This window comes from Rhinoderma darwinii, chromosome 5 (assembly GCF_050947455.1).
Source record: "Rhinoderma darwinii isolate aRhiDar2 chromosome 5, aRhiDar2.hap1, whole genome shotgun sequence".
NCBI classification, from domain to species: domain Eukaryota; kingdom Metazoa; phylum Chordata; class Amphibia; order Anura; family Rhinodermatidae; genus Rhinoderma; species Rhinoderma darwinii.
In genome coordinates this window covers 75,616,772-75,637,323 of record NC_134691.1, presented here as the reverse complement: position 1 = coordinate 75,637,323, position 20,552 = coordinate 75,616,772, and the positions used below count along the sequence as shown (strand labels likewise).

General features: G+C 43.7%; 1 protein-coding gene across 6 annotated transcripts in view; it reads right to left on the bottom strand.

Annotated features, from left to right (window-relative positions):
• PPP1R42 (protein phosphatase 1 regulatory subunit 42) overlaps positions 1–17,217 on the bottom strand; it is a 125,026-nt gene extending 107,809 nt beyond the window's left edge. For 3 of the 6 annotated variants that reach the window (XR_012847624.1, XM_075826152.1, XM_075826156.1), the window contains exons 1-3: positions 16,928–17,013; positions 11,497–11,696; positions 4,690–4,856 (exon numbers count right to left, since the gene is read on the bottom strand). Coding sequence is in view for 5 of the 6 variants with exons in the window: in XM_075826152.1 (XP_075682267.1) it covers positions 4,690–4,856; positions 11,497–11,628 (299 nt within the window). In the remaining variant the exon portion in view is untranslated. The other 3 variants (XM_075826154.1, XM_075826153.1, XM_075826155.1) reach the window with 3 other exon arrangements.
• Positions 17,218–20,552: the final 3,335 nt, after the last annotated feature.

The window sequence follows — 20,552 nt, the reverse complement described above, 5'->3', positions numbered from 1 at the left end:
CTGCTTCCATAACTGCTATTCACTACTATGGGAGTTACGGAAACAGCGTAGCTCAGCAAGCTACGCTGTTTTCGTAAATCCTGACCATAAAGTTAGGAAGCGGCCGGGAGTCAGCGATAGTAGACAAAACTAGAATGGGGTTTAGGGGGCCCCGTTCTAGAGATAGGTGTGGGTCCCAGAGGTGGGACCCGCATCTATCTGACATTTATGACATATCCTGTGGATATGTCATAAACGTCCCTAGTGGGAACACCCCTTTAAAACGGAATTTGAGGTGTTTACCTGCTTACTTAAGTGGGCTAGCAATTGACTGGATTGATTGCCCATTTCAAAATAATACTGGCGTGTAAAAAAAAAAAAAAAAAGTCTGCGCTTGGTTTTAATGTGGAGTTGGTGTCTATATGAACGAGTCAAAGTAAACCAATCAATTTTACGAGCTTCTGTAGGGTCAGAAATGTATAACGATTCCGCTGCAGCCACATGGTCCACCATGTCTCGCTGTAAGTAGGCTGTGGATGTTTTTATGTTGGAAATCGTGGACCGTAAGCAGCCACGTAATTAAGCTTTGAAGGTATCCCATTTTAGGGTATGGAGGCTAGGGAGATCATGAACTAGGATAGGGAGATCAAGAATTGCACGATTTGATCTGGAATACGATCTGAAGGGCTGATCAGTGTCAACCAGAAAGGATGCAACCACCAATTGGGTATCAAACGACGCCCTGGAAATTCCAGCCTAACAAGTATTGCACTGTGGTCTGAGATGCCTCTGCGTTCATGGGAAACCAAAGAAGTATATAGTGACAAATTAGCGGGACCAAAAGCATAATCGATTCTGGAAAGAGCGTGCCGCTCAGCGGAGTGACCGGTATATTCCAGAACCTGCGGATGATGATGATATCTCCATAGATCGATCCAACCGGCCCTCTCTATCAGTTGACTTAAAGGGGTCGAAGGTGCCAAAGTGGGGGTGGGACCCCAGGGGTGATGGTCCATAGGTGGGGACATTACCTGATTGAAGTCTCGGAAACTGATGGGCAAAAACAATCGCCGCCTGAAGAACAGAAGCGTTAGTTTGTGGAGGATTATAGATACACATAACATACAGCTTAGTATCAATTTTAGCATAAACAAATATAAATCTGCCCACGGGGTCTCTACGTATATGTATGGGGTTCCAACGTATAGAGCGATGGATTAGAAGAGAGACTCCTCTCAAGTAAGAGATATGGAAAGAATGAAGAATGACACCCACATTGTATCCAAGGTTCCTTAAGGCAGTCTGATTTATCAGCCGTAAGGTTAGTTTCTTGTTGGCCTATGAGGTGGGGGCTGGATCGTCTAATATGTGATAATACCAAGGCTCGTTTATGCACAGCTCCCAAACCACGTACATTCCACGAAATACGGTTTAGAGACAATTGCCATAGAAACAACAATAGAGATATACTACATACAATGGAATATCGGCAGAGAGCAATATAATAATATTCAATAAAAAGTGAACAAAGGGGTGTATAGACATATCTATAGGAGCTGACGGCATAGACATATGCAATACTAACCATAGAACTTAACAAAATAACATAAGAAGAAAACCTGAAGATGGCCCTACCCAGGGGTAAGGGCTGGGCTAATATTCAGGAATGAAAATGAGAATGGGGAATACCCGACTGTGATAAGGTCAGGTATACAACCTGGCAGCAGAAAACATGCAGTAGTAACAAATCTGAGAGTCGGATTGAAGTATCACAGGTATATAGAGAAAATGGGGTGTCTCCCCTCACTGACCAATGCAAGTAAATAATAGACATAAGGAGTGAAGGTATATTTAACATAATAAACCACCTCACAATGGAAAGAAACATAACGGGAGAAAAAACATTTAGCAATATGAGGCATAAAGTAGACAAAGTAATAAGCAACATCGTCCGTCATAACCAGAGCCTCAGGTGGTATAAGTGAGGAAATGTAGAGAGTCTAACTGAAGTGTCGATGGGCGGTGGTCTCAAGGCCTATCAGGCCGTCAGAGGGTATAACTGTAGCCATTCGTGTGCCTCAGCTGGGCTATGCAAAAAGATCACTTTACCGTCGTGTACAATTCGAAGGCGAGCAGGGTATGCCATTGAGTAAAGAATGCTGCGATCTTTAAACTTTATTTTGACTTCAGTAAAGGTGACGCGCTGCTTCTGAAGGTCTGCCGTAAAGACGGGAAATATAGAGACAGTGGAATTTTTGAACTTCAGCGGAGTTTCAATCTTGCCGGACGCAGAGCTGTCTCTTGGTCTCTGTAATTCAGTAACCTAACCAGGAAAGGCCGTGGAGCAGATCCCGGTGGCGGTGATTTAGCCGGAGCACGGTGTGCCCTTTCAACCGCAAGACAAGCGGAAAAGACCGTCTCTCCCAAGGTGGATTTGAGCCAGAGTTCAATGAACTCTTCAGGAGTCTGACCCTCAGCCTTCTCCAGCAGGCCAATGACGTGCAAATTATTACGGCGTAGCCGATTCTCCAGGTCATCGGTCTTGGATTGGCAAGCATCTGCCTTCCGTGTGGTAGTAGCAAGGGTAGTGGTCAAAGGGTCAATTCTATACTCTACATGAGAGAGGCATCCCTCCAAGTCTCCCATGCGACCCCTCATATTTTGCATGTCTTGACAAAGTAAACTAACACCGATTTTAATCCCGTCGATCTTTCCTGTCAAAGACGTTTAAGGGTATGTTCACACGACAGCGTCCGTAACGGCTGAAATTACGGGGATGTTTCCGCCTGAAAACATCCCCGTAATTTCAGCCGTAACGGCATGTGCAGGCGCTTGAACGCCGCGTCCATTACGGACGTAATTGGCGCTGCTATTCATTGGAGTCAATGAATAACGGCTCCAATTACGGCCAAAGAAGTGACAGGTCACTTCTTTGACGCGGGCGTCTATTTACGCGCCGTCATTTGACAGCGGCGCGTAAATATACGCCTCGTGTGAACAGACAAACGTCTGCCCATTGCTTTCAATGGGCAGATGTTTGTCAACGCTATTGAGGCGCTATTTTCGGACGTAATTCGGGGCAAAAATGCCCGAATTACGTCCGTAATTAGTGTGTGTGCACATACCCTAACAGGTCTTCAATAGCCGTCAAAAGTTGTATAGAGACCTGACTGAGTGTAGGCTCCTGTTCAGCATCGGAATCCATCCCACTGTGTGAGTGAGGATCTTCCTCCCTACCCTTGGTATGAGTAGATCTAGTCTTGCGTGGAGAGGAAGGGTATGTTCACACACAAACTCAAAAACGTCTGAAAATACGGAGCTGTTATCAAGGAAAAACAGCTCCTGATTATCAGACGTTTTTTAAGCCATTCGCAATTTTTGCAGCATTTTTTTACGGCCATTTTTGGAGCTGTTTTCTACAGCGTCAATGAAAAACAGCTCGAAAAACGTCCCAAGAAGTGTCCTGCACTTCTTTTTCGCGGCCGTTTTTTTACGCGGCCATTTAACAAAACGGCCACATAGAAATCGGTACAGAACGCAGTTTTTTCCATTGAAATCAATAGTCAGATGTTTGGAGGCGTTCTGCTTCCGATTTTTCGGCCATTTACGGCCCCAAAAACGGCCGAAATTAGGCCGTGTGAACATACCCAAATTGTCATCATCCTGCTCATTATGAGCAAAATCTTTCAGTTTGTCTACAGCCGACTGGTGCTTCGATCTATGCATGGTATGCAGCAAAATAGAAATGGAGGAGAACACAAATCCGCACGATAACAGAAGATCAACAAAACAAAGTCTCCTTTATACACAATGTGGTCCAATGATGTGTAAAATAATGTATATGGCCAAATCCGACAGATTAGCTATGGTGGTCAGCAAGTAGCCAGACAGTTCAGGATGATGACCGCGTGGCATATGTAAAAAAGCAGTACCTGTATGTCGCAGGTTGCAACTTGCATCAGTCAAGCCTGAGGAGGGGAGCAACGTGAATTCACGGTCACAGTAGCCGACGAAGGGGAGTCAATATGCGTCACTGAGGGTGGGCTATCTCTGGATCAGCCTGCCCCTTCACCACAGTCCAGAGCTGGCGCAACGAGGCCAGAAGTAGGTAGATATGGTGAAAGAGGCCGCAACCCGCCACACGGTACAAACGGCAAACACAGCTCCGGTGACCTAGCAACCAGAGTACGTTCCAGAGTCCATGGGACAGGTGCAAGGAAGAGCAGATTCAGTCTACTCAGAATGGAGGTAGAAATGTGCCAGGTTGAGTCAGGATTACATACGGTCCCCGGGAGCTCCTCTCAAACACGACCGTCCATGTTGCCCGCTGGCCACGCCCCCTGGAATTACATAATAAACGAACAGATACTCTACCCCACTGAATTGCCCCCCATGACCGCACTGAGGTCCCGTTCTCTGCATCAACAGTCTCGTGCTGTTAATAGCACATCACTACTGAGGCCAGCGATTGGCTACAGCGCCACGTGTCAATGAGCGGCAAGATCCTCCAGCACCGGAGCGGTGGAGAACTCAGATCTGGAGTAGGGTGCACTTCTGGGGATAAGTATCCATTCGTTTACTATGCAATTTCATCCCTTGCCCGGCTGTCAAGTTTGTAAAATTCCGGATAACCCCCTTAAACTATGAAAAGAAACTATAACACACTGAAGAAAATAAATATTGGATCTGCAACAAAAGTGTTGAACTTACAGCTTCTCAAGTTGTTTCAATCCACTCAGACTTTCTATGCAGGTAATGCAGTTATTCTGGAGGTACAGGTGAGTTAGAGCTGTTAGGAATCCAAGAATCCTTATTTCCCTAATGTTATTGTCATAAAGGTATAAGACTGTGAGATTTTTGCACGCAGACAGGTCATCCTAAAGAGATAAAGATGGCATAAATAGTATGGCATATTAGGTTAGCTTTACATCTTTGTCTGCTTGTCCAATTTCCAAGTCATTGTTAGGGTATGTGCACACCACAACGCCAAATACGTCTGAAATTATGGAGCTGTTTTCAAAAAACTGCTCCAGAATTTCAGACGTTTTTACAAGTGCACGCGTTTTTCGCAGCGTCTTTTACGGACGTAGTTGGAGTCAATGAAAAACGGCTCCAATTACGTCACAAGAAGTGTCCTGCACTTCTTTGACGCGGCCGTAATTATACGCGCCGTCTTTTGACAGCGAAGCGTAAAATGACAGCTCATCTGCACAGAACATCGTAAGACCCATTGCAAGCAATGGGCAGATGTTTGCCGACGTATTGGAGCCGTATTTTCAGGCGTAATTTGAGGCGTAAAATGCCTCCATTATGTCTGAAAAAAGGTCGTGTGCACATACCATTACATTATATACACAAGCGGGTGCATAAATAGGTATATAGTTTAAATAATAGGTAAATATAATAATAGGTATGCAGTTTAAATAGTATTTTATAGAATAAGAAAACAATTAAGTCAAATCTCTTATATGCTGAAATTGGCGCCCTCACTATTTACACATTGCTGTATTCTAGTTTTTACACTCACACTTTGGCACAAAGTTTTATATTGGCATTCATTTCTTGGCATGTTTCTTTTATGAACTGAATCATGTTATCAACCATGCGTGGTTTTCTTGAATATAACTTATTTTTGATAACTCCTCAAAAAAAAAGTCCATTGGGGTATAGTCTGGTGATTGTGGTGGCCATTCAACCAGACCTTGTCTACCTATTCACCTATTGGGTAATTTTTTGTCAAGAAAATTACACACCGCTAAAGCATAGAGAAGAGGGGCTCCATCTTGCTGAAAGTAGAAGTCTTCATTTTCATGCTCCAACGCAATTGTGGTATTACATTTTCTTGGAGGATGTTAAAGAGGCTCTGTCACCACATTATAAGTGCCCTATCTCCTCCATAATGTGATCGGCGCTGTAACGGGGCGTTTTTTAGCTTTTGACCAAGTGGGCATTGTAAAGAGAAGTGTATGACGCTGACCAATCAGCGTCATACACTTCTCTCCATTCATGTACTCAGCACATAGTGATCTTGCGAGATCACAATGTGCTGTCACTTACTCACACATTAACGTTACTGAAGTGTCTTGAGAGTGAATAGACATCGCTTCCAGCCAGGACGCGATATCTATTCGCAATCCCGACACTTCGGTAACGTTTGTGTGGGACTTAATGACAGCAAGCGTAATCTCGCGAGATCAAGCTGTAAATGACAGCACAGCGCAATCTCGATGGGCTGTGTGAGTAAGTGACACAAAAACGTTACCAAAGTGTCGGGATTGTGAATAGACATCGCATCCTGGCTGGAGATGATGTCTATTCACTCTCAAGACGCTTCAGTAAAGTTAATGTGTGAGTAAGTGACAGCACATCGTGATCTCGCAAGATCACTATGTGCGGAGTACATGAATGGAGAGAAGTGTATGATGCTGATTGGTCAGCGACATACACTTCTCTTCACAACGCCCACTTGGTCAAAAGCTAAAAAACGCCCAGTTGGGCATTAAGAAAGTCATTAGCTTAAATCTAAAATAGGTCATAACTTGATCAAAATTGATTGTTTTTCTAAATAAAAAACACTGCTATAATCTACATTATGTACAAGATAGGGCACTTATAATGTAGTAACAGAGCCTCTTTAAGGTCTGAGGTAACCATTGTATTGTAGAAGATAGGACCAATTATCCCTTTACATGAAAAGTCTGCCCAAACTGTAACCCCAGGTTGATTCAACTGTTCTTCAATTGCTGTAAGGGGGTTTTCTGTTAAGTAATCAACTCAGTTGTGACTATTACCAGCTTCCTGAAAGTCTAAAGTTGGTTTCATCGGACCGAGTTATTTTTCTAATAATTGCCTTACAAAATTGTAATTATACTGTTTGAACAATTTCCCCCGTATACCTACTTATGAACCCCCTGTATATTTTATTATACTTACCTATTAGCAAATATCTGAGCGTTTTTAGGTCTCTAAACGCCTCCTGCAAGTCCCTAATATGCTATATCGACAAATTGAAATTTTTGAACTTGTTCCCTCTTTAATCGTTTTAATGACTATTTAATAAAAGATCACTTTTAATAATTTATTCAGCCTTGGTTCTCCTAAGTGCCACTATTTGTATTTATTTCACGTTGGTTTGTCAAAGTCTAAAAAAAACAGTGTCAAATACCAAACAAATATGCATCAAAAGCTAGTCCTATCGATGGCAACAATCGATTCCTCAGCAAACATACAGTTCTCCCCTTTGGTGACCACACAAAAAAAGGCTTTTGTAATGCACTTATGGATTCTCTTTTAATTTAATAAACTAGATATATATGGTGTAATATCCCTAAAGAACATGAATCGCTTCTGCAAGGGACAAGTTGCTGTACAAACATTTATCAAGAAGTGGTCAAACTGAACTCCACTAAATGTAGTGAAATGTAATACTGGAACTTTATATATGTGTGCAATGCTTTACATTAAATCTGACAAGTACATGTTACTCCCATTATAAACAGTGCAACATGTCTAATGTTTATACGATTTATAGTCTCTCCATGGAAGTATTACCTGTCACCTGACATAGAATTTGGACAGTCTCCTAAGACAATGTCTAAAATAGTTAATTAACGTGTAAAATCACAGAACTAGCAGGAAAAACTCTGCTGACAGAGGTGAACAAGCCAAGGTGAACACACCAATTATTGCTTAAACTGCTGTTCAGCTATGTGGAAGAGCATGAAATGTTAACACGTCAATGTAATGTAACTTGAAAGCAGAGTGAAAGTTGATGTGTCATGGGAACACAAGCCTACAAGAGCTACAAAAGCGACACTGCCCTCACGCATACACACCACACATATTTGTATGGCTTTTTTGCCTTGTACAATGGACACATTTATGACGATGACAAATGCCTGTAAGAATCAACAAGCCCTGGAGAGCAGATATTAGGATTTATTCTTGGAATATTTAGATAATTCAAGAACATGGCTATCATAGTGACTGGACTGTTTAAAGCATAGTGCCTCATTTGGGCTACTTTTCAGAAATCATTAGCAAATTACTTAAAGGCGTTTTCCCACTTTGAAATATTTTCACCAAACTCTATGCTTACTGTACGGTCCCTGTTGTCTACCGCCTGCTGCTCTATTCTGATCCCTGCGGCTCCGATATCTTTTTTCCACCTGAAATGGGTGGCCCTGCAAAGTGTGTCACGTGACCCCCATTGCAATGTGAAGAACTACACTTCCCATGAGCTCTTCTATGTGCGGTGCATATACCTCCCCTTATGAAATCCGTAGAAACTGCTACTTGTACTCAACTCAGTTGTAGAAGCTCATTGTTGGTGGGTTTTGGATGCAGCGTTCTGCGCATGCTCAGGATTACATCCTCTGAGCCGCACTGCACGGAGGAATACTGTACATTGCATGCCTGGCGAAGCGGCACTAAGGACTCCAACTCCATGCCTGCCCTGCACTTACAGAACTAAAACACTGTATTAGGGTGGTGTAGCACAGCTCCGATGCATTGAGTCAAGTGAACTCATCTGCGCATGTTCGTCCTGCAAAATGGGAACTACTGCAGGACGTAACCAGTTGCAACTCGATCCAAATATTTATAGGTATTGGGGTACTTGGGGCAGGGATTTTTTTTATGAACTATGTGATTTATATAATTGATGTTAATTACAAATATTATTATTCTTTAAGCTGTTGTTTATTAAGACCTGATCTTCATTGTGGGAATACCCCTTTAAGTGACATTTTCAAATCACAATGTTATTAGTAGAATCTTTTCTGTTTGAGTTCAAGATCAGGGAAAATTTAAATTCCAGAAGGTTTCACCTATGTTCATCAGCAGAGAAGGCCTTGTACAGCACAGTTTTCATCCAAAAAAGAAGAGTAGTACAAGTCTTTTATTTATACTTTTACTCTCTTTGGGATCTACTCCTGACTAGATAACTAGATAACTAGATAACTAGAAAATGCAGCAAAAATGGGAACCAAACAGTTCTGTGTCAACCAGGCTGAAAGGCTTCCGGTTATACTTTATAGTCTGTCAATGGAATTAGAACTTTCCCTGCAGGATCACTCAAATATCAGCAAATTAACATTTAAACTGGTTTTCCCATGAGAGACATTTATGACATATCCACAGGATATGTCACAAATGTCAGATAGAACCTATCTCTAGAACGGGGCCCCCTAAACCCCGTTCTGCTGTTCTGTGTTGCAGCAGAAGCATGTGAAATCCGACCATGAATTAGAAAACAGCGTAGCTCGTTGAGCTACGCTGTTTCCGTAAGTCCCACAGAACTGAATAGTAGTTACAGAATCAGCTTAGCTTGCATGCTACGCTGCTTCTGTAACTGCCATTCACTACTATGGGAGTTACGGAGACAGCGTAGATCAGCGATAAATGTCTCAGATAGCAAACCCCTTTAACTGGTTCCCGACCGCTGGCTGTATTTTTACGGCCAGCGGTCAGGGTCCTTAAAACCCGAGCCATAGACTTTTTACGGCTCGGGTTTTAACTTGCTGCCCACGCGATCGGGCAGCTGAATGTCGGGTCTCCGGCTGTCAGTGACTGCCGGGGACCCTGAGGAGAGGATAGAAGCAGCTTTCGCTGCTTCTGTCTTCTCTGATGATTTGTACACAGCACTCAATTCAAATTCATACAAATTCTAAAATAGCAAAAAAGGTGTGTATAAAAACGATAGAAAAAGAAACCTGCATTGTCTACGGGAAAAAACATCGCAAAAATCATGTCGTTAGCCCAACAAATAAAAAAGTTATAGCCATTTAACTAACACGTGCTAAAAATGGCTAAACGGTGTCTGGTCCTGAAGGCGCAAAATAGCCCGGTCCTGAACTGGTTAAGCAATTTGCTAATATTTCCTGCACAGTAGCTCAAGGATGCAGGTGATCTTCTGGGCATACTACTGTCAATGCAGAACAACAGGGAAGTCAGCTAGAAAGGTACTGTTAAGGCCCTTTTACACTGGGCGATTATCGTGCAGACGAGCGTTCGTATGATGCTCGTTGCCGATAATTTCGCTGTTTAAACAGGGCAGCAATCAGCAGATGAATGATCATCTCAGCTTGATCATCTTCTGATTGTATAGTTTTAAAAAAGTTAAATATTATCGTTGTCGGCAGTGCGTGTCCCTGCGTAAACAGGGAGACCCGCTGCTGCCATGATGATAATGTATGGGGACGAGCGATGGGAGTAACGACCGCTCGTCCCCATCCACAGCTCCGTGTGACAGTAGCAAACGAAAGCCGATCATCGATGTCTCGTTGATCGGCGTTCGCTGCACCGGCTGATTGTCGGCCGGTGTAAAAAGGCCCTTTACACTCAGGTCATGAGAGACCAATTACTAGAAGTAATTGTTACCCAGAAATAGGATAAAACTGGAGTTTATAGCATTTTATTGCTCTTTTAAATTGCAGGAGTGTAAGGCCAGGATCACACACAGTTTTAATGCAGTTTTTGGCTCAGTTTTTTTAGCCAAACTCAGAAGTGGACAAAAAAGAAAGGAGATGCATCAGTCTTTTCTTTATGCCTTTCCTTTCTTTTCGATCCATTTCTGGCTTGGGCTCAAAAAAATTGAGCACAAAACCACCACAAAAACTGCGTAAAAACGGTGTTCGTGATCCTGGCCTAAGGCCTCCTTCACACACAGAATTTTTCTGGTGTTTTAAACTGCATAAAAAAAAATGCTTCTAAAAATGCTAGCATTTTTCAAATGTAACATTTGTTTTTTATGACGTTTTATGTTCTTTAGTGCAGCCTATGGGAAAAACACCTGAGCATGCTGCATTTGGCAAAAAACGCCAGACCACAAAATTGCCTCAAAAACACCACAAACCAAAACGCAGTTGTGTGTAGTGCATTTGATATTTTACTATAGAGTTTAATGTAACATCTGGCCACACATAAAACTGTATGAAAAAACGTTGCAAAACACGCCATTAAAAATGCCACAATGATTTGACGCATTTTCTGCTATAATATCAGTCATTGATACTATCACAATGCTCTTGTCGCGTTGATGTTTTTGTTTCATTGTAAAAGAGTTGTTTATGGTGAAAATTACAATAAAAACAATTGGAAAAAAAATAAAATTAAAATGCCACAATGAATCCAGCCAAAGGCCTTATGCACACGGCCTTGGCCGTGTGCACGGCCCATGATTACGGGCACGGACGGCCGCGGAGTGCCATCTATGGGCCGTCCACATCACTGACTGTGCACACAGGAGATATGCATTTATTAAAATGGGACCGGACCGCAATTGCGGAATGTAAAATGACTTGTCCTGAGTTTTTGCGGTCTGCAATTGCGGCCCCCGCACGGTCTGTGAAAACAACGGTCGTGTGCATGGGCCCATAGAAATTAATGGGTCCGCAATTCATCCTTTGAGCTGCTGTTTTGGTACACGTTCCTAAAATTTCACATTGCATTTTAAAATAAATGCTTCAGAATATTTTTTGGGGAGGAGAGAAAGAGAGAGAAAACAATGGTACTTACAAGAAAATCAATATGTTTATTAGAGAAATTCAGATGAGTCACTCTTCTCAAATACTGAGTGACGGTTTCATCTTTCTTGCTGCGCAGGTGATTGTTGGTCCGTGCGATGAGATCAACTGTCAGACGAACCATAATTACTTAGTAGAAACAAAAGACTAGGAAATTATGTATGTTGCTAAGATATCTGGTTAATCGTTGCCCTGAAGAAACAAGAAAATAAAAATAAGTCACAGTATCTACAGTAGACTTTGGGTTTTTCACTGATCTTTACTTCCTTACAAAAAATGCCAATACTAACTCTCAGAAGGTAACGCAGCAATAATTCAGAATAGACAATCAATACAAAGTTTATGTAATATTTAGTGGCATATTTCTCAATATCAGAACAAGAATCGACTTGACAGCGAAATTCATTATAATGGATGAGCCATGTCCAGAGATAAAACACAAAAAATCAAGACACCAAGGGTAGAGCGAGACACTGGCAGAATTACAAACTTCAGCAAGTATTGAAGTGGTTCTACTTTAATAAAGAGTTAAAGGGGATACATGTTTGATTGCCGGGGGTCCGACCGCTGGGACCCCCAACGATAAGGAGAATGGGAAACCAAAAGTCCACCGAAGTGATCCAGGAGAATGGAGCGCTTGTCCGCATGGGTGACTGGCGCTCCATTAATTTCTATGGAGCTGCCGGATACAAGCGCCGGATGTCCCATAGAAATGAATAGAGCGCCGGTCAGACATGTACACAAGTGCTCCATTCCCAGCGGTCGGACCCCCAGCGATCCCACAAGTTTCCCCTATCCTGTGGATAGGGGATACATGTGTTTTGTGGGACAACCCCTTTAAATAATTGTTCAATAATAATATAAAAAAAGTGTTTAAAATATAAACAAGATAAGGCTAAATTAATTTGTATATGAAATAAATGTATCCAGACCTATACTGTTTGGGCATGTTCAGACGTGGTGGAATTTTTCCGCTGCAAATTCGCGGCAATTACGAATTTGACAGGTAATTCAGACGTTGCAGATACCACAGTAGACTTGCCGCAGATTTCAGCCTTCGCATTGTAAAGGCTGAAATCTGCAGTGACAATCTGCTGCTTCTCCGCTGGCGGCCATGCATGCTGTGGAATGAAAATTCTGCACCACAGCCTAAATTCCGCAGTTATTTTCCTCAACGTCTGAACTAAGTTACCTAACAAGGTATAGGAAACAATGTAAAAAACGGCCGCTGAAGATTTCCACTGAGGACTGTCCGCAGCGGAATTCAACAGCAGTTCCGCCACGTCTGAATGTGCCCTAATACACCCACAGGCTTTCTATTGTGCAGACTTGTGCTATGCCATGTCCCCGGGGTTTTCTTTGATTTAAGGATTAAAGACCCAATATAACAAACTTTGCAATACACTTACCTCACAAATTCTGCTCCAGTTACCAACTGTGAGGATATGTTCACACGGGCTAATTTCAGCCGTTTTTCGGGCCGGTTTATTACGCCTCATTTTCAAAAAACGGCGTGTAAAAAGATGCCCCGTAAAAATAAGTGCATGACACTTCATTGATTCAATAGAAAAACAGCTTCAAAAACGGTCGTAAAAAACGCCCCGAAAAACGCGAGATTGATTAAATAACGGCTGAAAATCAGGAGCTGTTTTCCCTTGAAAACAGCTCCGTATTTTCAGCTGTATTTTGTTAACCGCGTCAATATACCCTTAGGCTGGATTCACACGAGGTTATTACGTCCGTAATTGACGGACGTATTTCGGCCGCAAGTCCCGGACCGAACACAGTGCAGGGAGCCGGGCTCCTAGCATCATACTTATGTACAATGCTAGGAGTCCCTGCCTAGCTGCAGGACAACTGTCCCGTACTGAAAACATGAGTACAGTACGGGGCAGTTGTCCCGCAGCGAGGCAGGGACTCCTAGCATCGTACATAACTATGATGCTAGGAGCCCGGCTCCCTGCACTGTGTTCGGTCCGGGACTTGCGGCCGAAATACGTCCGTCAATTACGGACGTAATGAACTCGTGTGAATCCAGCCTTATTGTGCATGCTGATAAGTCCATAGTGACAACACAGGGAACATGAACACGAGCGGTACTGGAAGCACAAGAATAGCAGCAGACAAAAATGAGTATATTGCAAAATACGTTATTTTGCCATTTTGAGCCCACATGACAATGATTTTTAAATCACAAACACACGGTTTTGATGCAGTTTTTGGTGCAGTTTCTTAAGCCAAAGCCAGAAGTGGATCGATAAGGCAGGAAAGGTATAAAGAAAAGATTGATTCATCTCCTTTCTTTTGTTTCCACTTCTGTTTGGCTCAAAAAAAAACTGCACCAAAAACTGCATCACAACTGTGTGTTCCTGGCCTTACACTGATGCCATCAGGCTAGGTTAGCACAATGTGTAAAAATGTAGTTGTGTAACTGGGATAAAAATCCGCAATAAATTCTGCATGTGTTACATACAGATTTTGTTGTTGATTTTGATGCAGAATCTATGCATGGATTTCACTCACTGCAATAAATGAAATTCGTTGTGAAAATCTGTGGCATTTTAACAACAGATAGGGCAAGCTGTGGATTTGGAAATATGCAGCATGTCTAGAATCTGGAGCACACTTTTTACTCTGAGTGAATGAGATTTGTTAAAACCCCATTCACTAAGGCCGGATTTACACGAGCGTGTGCGTTTTGCGCGCGCAAAAGGTACTTAACAGCTCCGTGTGTCATCACCATATGATGCGCGGCTGCGTGATTTTCTCGCAGCCGCCATCATTATGACACTCTGTATGTTTGTAAACAGAGAAGCACGTGGTGCTTTTCTGTTTTCATTCATACTTTTTACTGCTGTTGCGCGAATCACGCGCGTCACACGGAAGTGCTTCCGTGTGCTGCGCGTGATTTTCACGCACCCATTGACTTCAATGGGTGCGTGATGCGCGAACAACACACAAATATAGGACATGTCGTGAATTTTACGCAGCGGACACACGCTGCGTCAAACTCACGGACAGTCTACGCGGCCCCATAGACTAACATAGGTCCGTGCGAGGCGCGTGAAAATCACGCGCGTTGCACGGACCTATTATACGTTCATCTAAATAAGCCCTAAGGGTAAGGCCACATGGTGCGTCGTTGATGCGGTTTTGTTGCGTTTGAAAACCGCATGCGGTCAACTGCATGCGTTTTTTGTCTCTGTAATGCTGCAGTTCTTTTGCGTTTTTTAAAGGAAATAATTGATGGACATCGTTTTCACCCGTGTTGAAGTTTGTTAGGGGCTGCCTGTATATAGTTCATTACAAGGCATTGCAGAACTGTTAGCAAAAACACAAGCAGTTCAGCAACAACTTTGGCAGCGCGGTCATTAACCGCATGCGGGCGGACTTTATGAAGATGCGTTTAACCGCACAAAAAACACATTGTAATATAATAGCAGCAGTCTGTCCATAACAAACATTTCACCATTGACTTCTATTGAAAAATGACTTGCTGCTGTTTAAATACGCAACATAAAAGTATCGTGGACGCACAGCATTTCGGTGCAGATTCCACTACAAGTACTGTGAATTCACCCTATCATGAGGACTAACTCTCCAGATGTGAACGAGGACTTGGGTCCCTCATTCTTGGTAACTGGGGGTCCCATAGGATGGACCTACACATGCAATATTTTTATGCATTTTTTCCTATTGGCTTGAATAAGGAAAACCTCAATATTGAACATTACATTTGAAAACTGCTGCTTTTACATGCAGTAGCGCGATTGCCCTTTTCTATAGAAATAATTAGAGGAAACTTTTTCTAGAACGGTTTCTTTTCTTAAACAGTGACCACAATCTCTGTAAAATGGGGCTGTCTTCTACTAGACCTTTGGGGTTTATTACGGTGTCAGAGCCTGGGCCCGCCAGTCCGACCTTGGTTGCTGGAGTCGCTGGGTATTGCAGACAATAAGCAGCTTCCATCCTATTGGCACAGGTAGCTGTCCAGCTGTATGAGAAGGCCCATGCGATAACTCTGGATGCACAATACAGTTTGCAGCTTATCTTGCGACATGAATGATATGAGGAGAACTTTGAGTAGTTCAATCCTCACAATCTTTGCATTCCCCTCATATAGAATATTAAAAAGCCCACGCTCTTTCTATAGATCCAATTCACTTCTAAAAGTTGAAGTGCAGACCTTGTGCTGTGCGCATATTGTGCGAGTTCCCCTACGGGGTCACAGTCTACATCTACAGACCCTACAAGTCAGAAAAAGACAAGTCCCAAATGTCCAGACAGCAAAATGTAAGGGTATGTTCACACGCAGTGTTTTCAGACGTAATGCGGGCGTTTTATGCCTCGAATTAAGCCTGAAAGAACGGCTCCATTACGCCTACAAACATCTGGCCATTACTTGCAATGGGTTTTACGGTGTTCTGTTCCCACGAGGTGTTATTTTACGCATCACTTTCAAAATATGGCACGTAAAAAGACGCCCGCGAAAAAGAAGTGCATGTCACTTCTTGGGACCTTTTTGGAGCCTTTTTTCATTGACTCCATTCAAAAACAGCTCCAATAACGTTTGTAAAATACGCCGCGAAAAACACGAGTTGCTACAAAAACTTCTGAAAATCAGGAGCTGTTTTCGCCTGAAATCAGCTCCGTATTTTCAGACGTTTTAGGTCACTGCGTGTGAACATACCCTAAGGGTATGTGCACACACACTAATTACGTCCGTAATTGACGGACGTATTTCGGCCGCAAGTCCCGGACCGAACACAGTGCAGGGAGCCGGGCTCCTAGCATCATAGTTATGTACGATGCTAGGAGTCCCTGCCTCGCTGCAGGACAACTGTCCCGTACTGTAAACATGTTTTCAGTACGGGACAGTTGTCCTGCAGCGAGGAAGGGGCTCCTAGCGTCGTACATAAGTATGATGCTAGGAGCCCGGCTCCCTGCACGGTGTTCGGTCCGGGACTTGCGGCCGAAATACGTCCGTCAATTACGGACGTAATTAGTGTGTGTGCACATACCCTTATTGCAACAAGTTACCAATTTAGACGAGTGGGCACCAGCTGTATTAGTGCATTTGTAGCAGGCACTCGGCACCTGTGAGTGGCATGCTATTATAAGCGCCATATGTGGCCGGCACACACTGCTATAGGTGTAATCTGTATTATAAAGGGCATCTGTGGGTTGCACACTATTATAAACTGAATTTCTGTGTGGCATACACTGTTATGGGGGCATCTGTGGCAACTCAGAAAGCCTTTCATTTTGTGTGTGTGGATGTGCCTGCAATTAGCCTTGGCCGTACACAAATAAGGTTCCCGCTCCCTCACTGAACATCCACATACAGTACTGTACAGTTGCAGCCGCTGTGGTGATAGGGCCGTCCACGCTGATATAACGTATATAACGTACGTGTCACTCACCTCCAGCCGCACGATTCTCGCATTGCTCCATGCGCTCTGTGTACACTGCCGCGCTCGGCGTGGGTTGCTATGGAAACAGAATTCTGCGCAGGCGCATACTCAAACATCCCCTGCTGAGTAGAGTCCTGCATCCCTTCACTGCATTATATTACCGTATTGTGTATCCGATGCGCCGACCACACAGGCACCTCAGCATGACAACGCGGGCGGGCGCCGAATTACCTGCTGATATCTGTATATCCACTCGCTGGCACTTTGTAATTGTTTTTTTGGGGCGGGGAATTATTTGCCTCTTTCAGATGTCCTTATTGCTGCACATTTGTCACCTTGAATGACCTGTAATCTTGAAATAAAATGTAGGATTTAGGATACCTTTACGTGCGTTCATCATGGCAGTCTCAAAGTATGTGTGAACATGGCTATATACAGAACGTTACCATGGGTCCACATCATGAATGGTTATGGAACAGAAGCTCCAGGGAAAATGAGAAATATGACTGGAAAGAGGCACAAAACCATTTCAAAACACCATAGAACAATACTCAAGGAAGTCGCAGGAAGAGTCCCATTTATTATCAACTGTTTCAGAGAACGTACCTTTTCTATAATCGGGTCTCCTTTTAAAAGGTCTTCAGATTTATGGCTTATTCAGTCAAGCGTATAAATCGGCTGCATGTAATTCTATGGGGCTATTCACACCGCCGCTGTTTTTGCCTTTCACGTTTCCTCCGTCCGTGCCTTTCCTTTCACGTTTCCTCCGTCCGTGCCTTTCCTTTCACGTTTCCTCCGTCCGTGCCTTTCCTTTCACGTTTCCTCCGTCCGTGCTTTTCCTTTCAGGTTTCCTCCGTCCGTGCCTTTCCTTTCACGTTTCCTCCGTCCGTGCTTTTCCTTTCAGGTTTCCTCCGTCCGTGCCTTTCCTTTCACGTTTCCTCCGTCCGTGCTTTTCCTTTCACGTTTCCTCCGTCCGTGCCTTTCCTTTCACGTTTCCTCCGTCCGTGCTTTTCCTTTCAGGTTTCCTCCGTCCGTGCCTTTCCTTTCACGTTTCCTCCGTCCGTGCTTTTCCTTTCAGGTTTCCTCCGTCCGTGCCTTTCCTTTCACGTTTCCTCCGTCCGTGCTTTTCCTTTCAGGTTTCCTCCGTCCGTGCTTTTCCTTTCACGTTTCCTCCGTCCGTCCTTTTCCTTTCACGTTTCCTCCATCCGTGCTTTTCCTTTCACGTTTCCTCCGTCCGTGCCTTTCCTTTCAGGTTTCCTCCGTCCGTGCCTTTCCTTTCACGTTTCCTCCGTCCGTGCTTTTCCTTTCACGTTTCCTTTCACCGCGTTCATATTCAGCAGCTTTGAAATGTTCTGGCGACTATTTCACCACAGTGACCAGATGGTAAATAGTAGTCAATAGGATTATAAAACATCCCCTGCACATAACCCAGCACAGAGCGGAGCCATTTTTAGGATGTGCTTGTTTTTTTGTGGTATTTTATGCCTTCACTAATTATAACTTCCTGAGAAGTAATACTAGAAATAATATTTAAAGGGTGTTGTCATATATTTACGAGAAGGTGTCCGGGCCGTAGAAGTCTACCGCAAAAGATAGGATATGTCCGTTCTTTTGCTTTTTACGGGCCAAGCTCCCATACTTTGTATGGGAGCACAACCCCCAAATGCGGGTGGCTGACCGCGGCCGGCCGTGCCTGCAATCGCGGGCCGTGATTACGGGCACGGCCGTGTGCATGAGGCCATAGTTATGAGAAGTAGGCCCCATGCACAAGACCGCAGATTTCATCCATCCGTAAATACTGTCCGTAAATACGGATCCGTAGTCAGTTATAGTCATCCGTAAATCACTCATATATACGGAACGGTGTCCGTAAATACAGTCTGTAGTGGATCCGTATTCACGGATCCACAAAAAGAAAACCACAAATGATATGCAACATCTGAAAACCTGGCATCGCCTAGCAATGCTTCCGGAATTACGGACGGCTATGGGTGCACATACATAGCCATCAGTAATTACAGAAGCGCCCTATTTACAGACAAAAAAAAGGACATGTTCTATCATTTCTATGGCACGACATCCATAAAAATGCGGAAAGGTGTCCATAGTAATGAATGAGTCCGTAATTACGAATGAAAAATACGGAAGTGTGCATGGGGCCTTAGGCTGAGTTCACCCATCACAGATTTGTCACGGATTTGACAAAGATCTCACCCTTTTGCATTGCAAAGGGTAAAATCCGCAATGAAAATCTGAGACGTGTGAACTCAGCCTTAACGGCGTTGTCTGATAACTGGAGAAATCCCCCAAATGGTACCAAGGTATATAACTTAGGGGGAACAGGTTGTACTTAAAGAGGCTCTGTCACCAGATTTTCAAACCCCTATCTGCTATTGCAGCAGATCGGCGCTGCAATGTAGATTACAGTAACGTTTGTTTTTTTCAAAAACGAGCATTTTTGGCCAAGTTATGACCATTTTTATATTTATGCAAATGAGCCTTTCTTATGTACAACTGGGCGTGTTTAAAGTTATGTCCAAGTGGGCGTGTATTATGTATGTACATCTGGGCGTGTATTGTGTATGTACATCGGGGCATTTTTACTTGTTTTACTAGCTGGGCGTTGTGAATAGACGTGTATGATGCTGACAAATCAGCATCATCCACTTCTCTTCGTTACCACCCAGCTTCTGGCAGTTCACAGACACACAGCGTGCCCTCGCGAGATCACGCTGGGACGTCACTCACTTCCTCCCACAGGAACTTCATCGCGTCGGATGAGCGAGGACACGCTGTGTGTCTGTGCACTGCCAGAAGCTGGGCGTTGTGAAGAGAAGTGGATGATGCTGATTCGTCAGCATCATACACTTCTATTCACAACGCCCAGCTAGTAAAACAAGTAAAAACGCCCCGATGTACACACACAATACACGCCCAGTTGGACATAACTTTAAACACGCCCAGTTGTACTTGAGAAAGGCTCATTTGCATAAATATAAAAATGCTCATAACTTGGCCAAAAATGCTCGTTTTTGAAAAAAAAACACGTTACTGTTATCTACATTGCAGCACCGATCTGCTGCAATAGGAGATAGGGGTTTGAAAATCTGGTGACAGAGCCTCTTTAAGATTAAAATTCTGTTCCAGTACCATGACACTGGTTGCATCCAATGTTTATAAAGTATACCTAATACATCATATGCATTATTAGGTAAAATCAGTTTTTTTAGGCTATGTTCACACGGAGTATTTTGCCGAGTTTTTTGACGCGGAAACCGCGTCGCAAAACTCGGCAGAAACGGCCCGAGAACGCCTCCCATTGATTTCAATGGGAGGCGTCGGCGTCTTTTTCCCGCGAGCAGTAAAACTGCCTCGCGGGAAAAAGAAGCGACATGCCCTATCTTCGGGCGCTTCCGCCTCCGACCTCCCATTGACTTCAATGGGAGGCAGGAGAAAGCGTATTTCTCGCTGTTTTATGCCCGCGGCGCTCAATGGCCGCGGGCGAAAAACGGCGCGATAATTGCCGCGAAAATCGGCGTGCAGGGAGAGGAATATCTGCCTCAAAGTTCCAAACGGAATTTTGAGGCAGATATTCCTCCCCCAAAATACTCCGTGTGAACATAGCCTTAAGTGG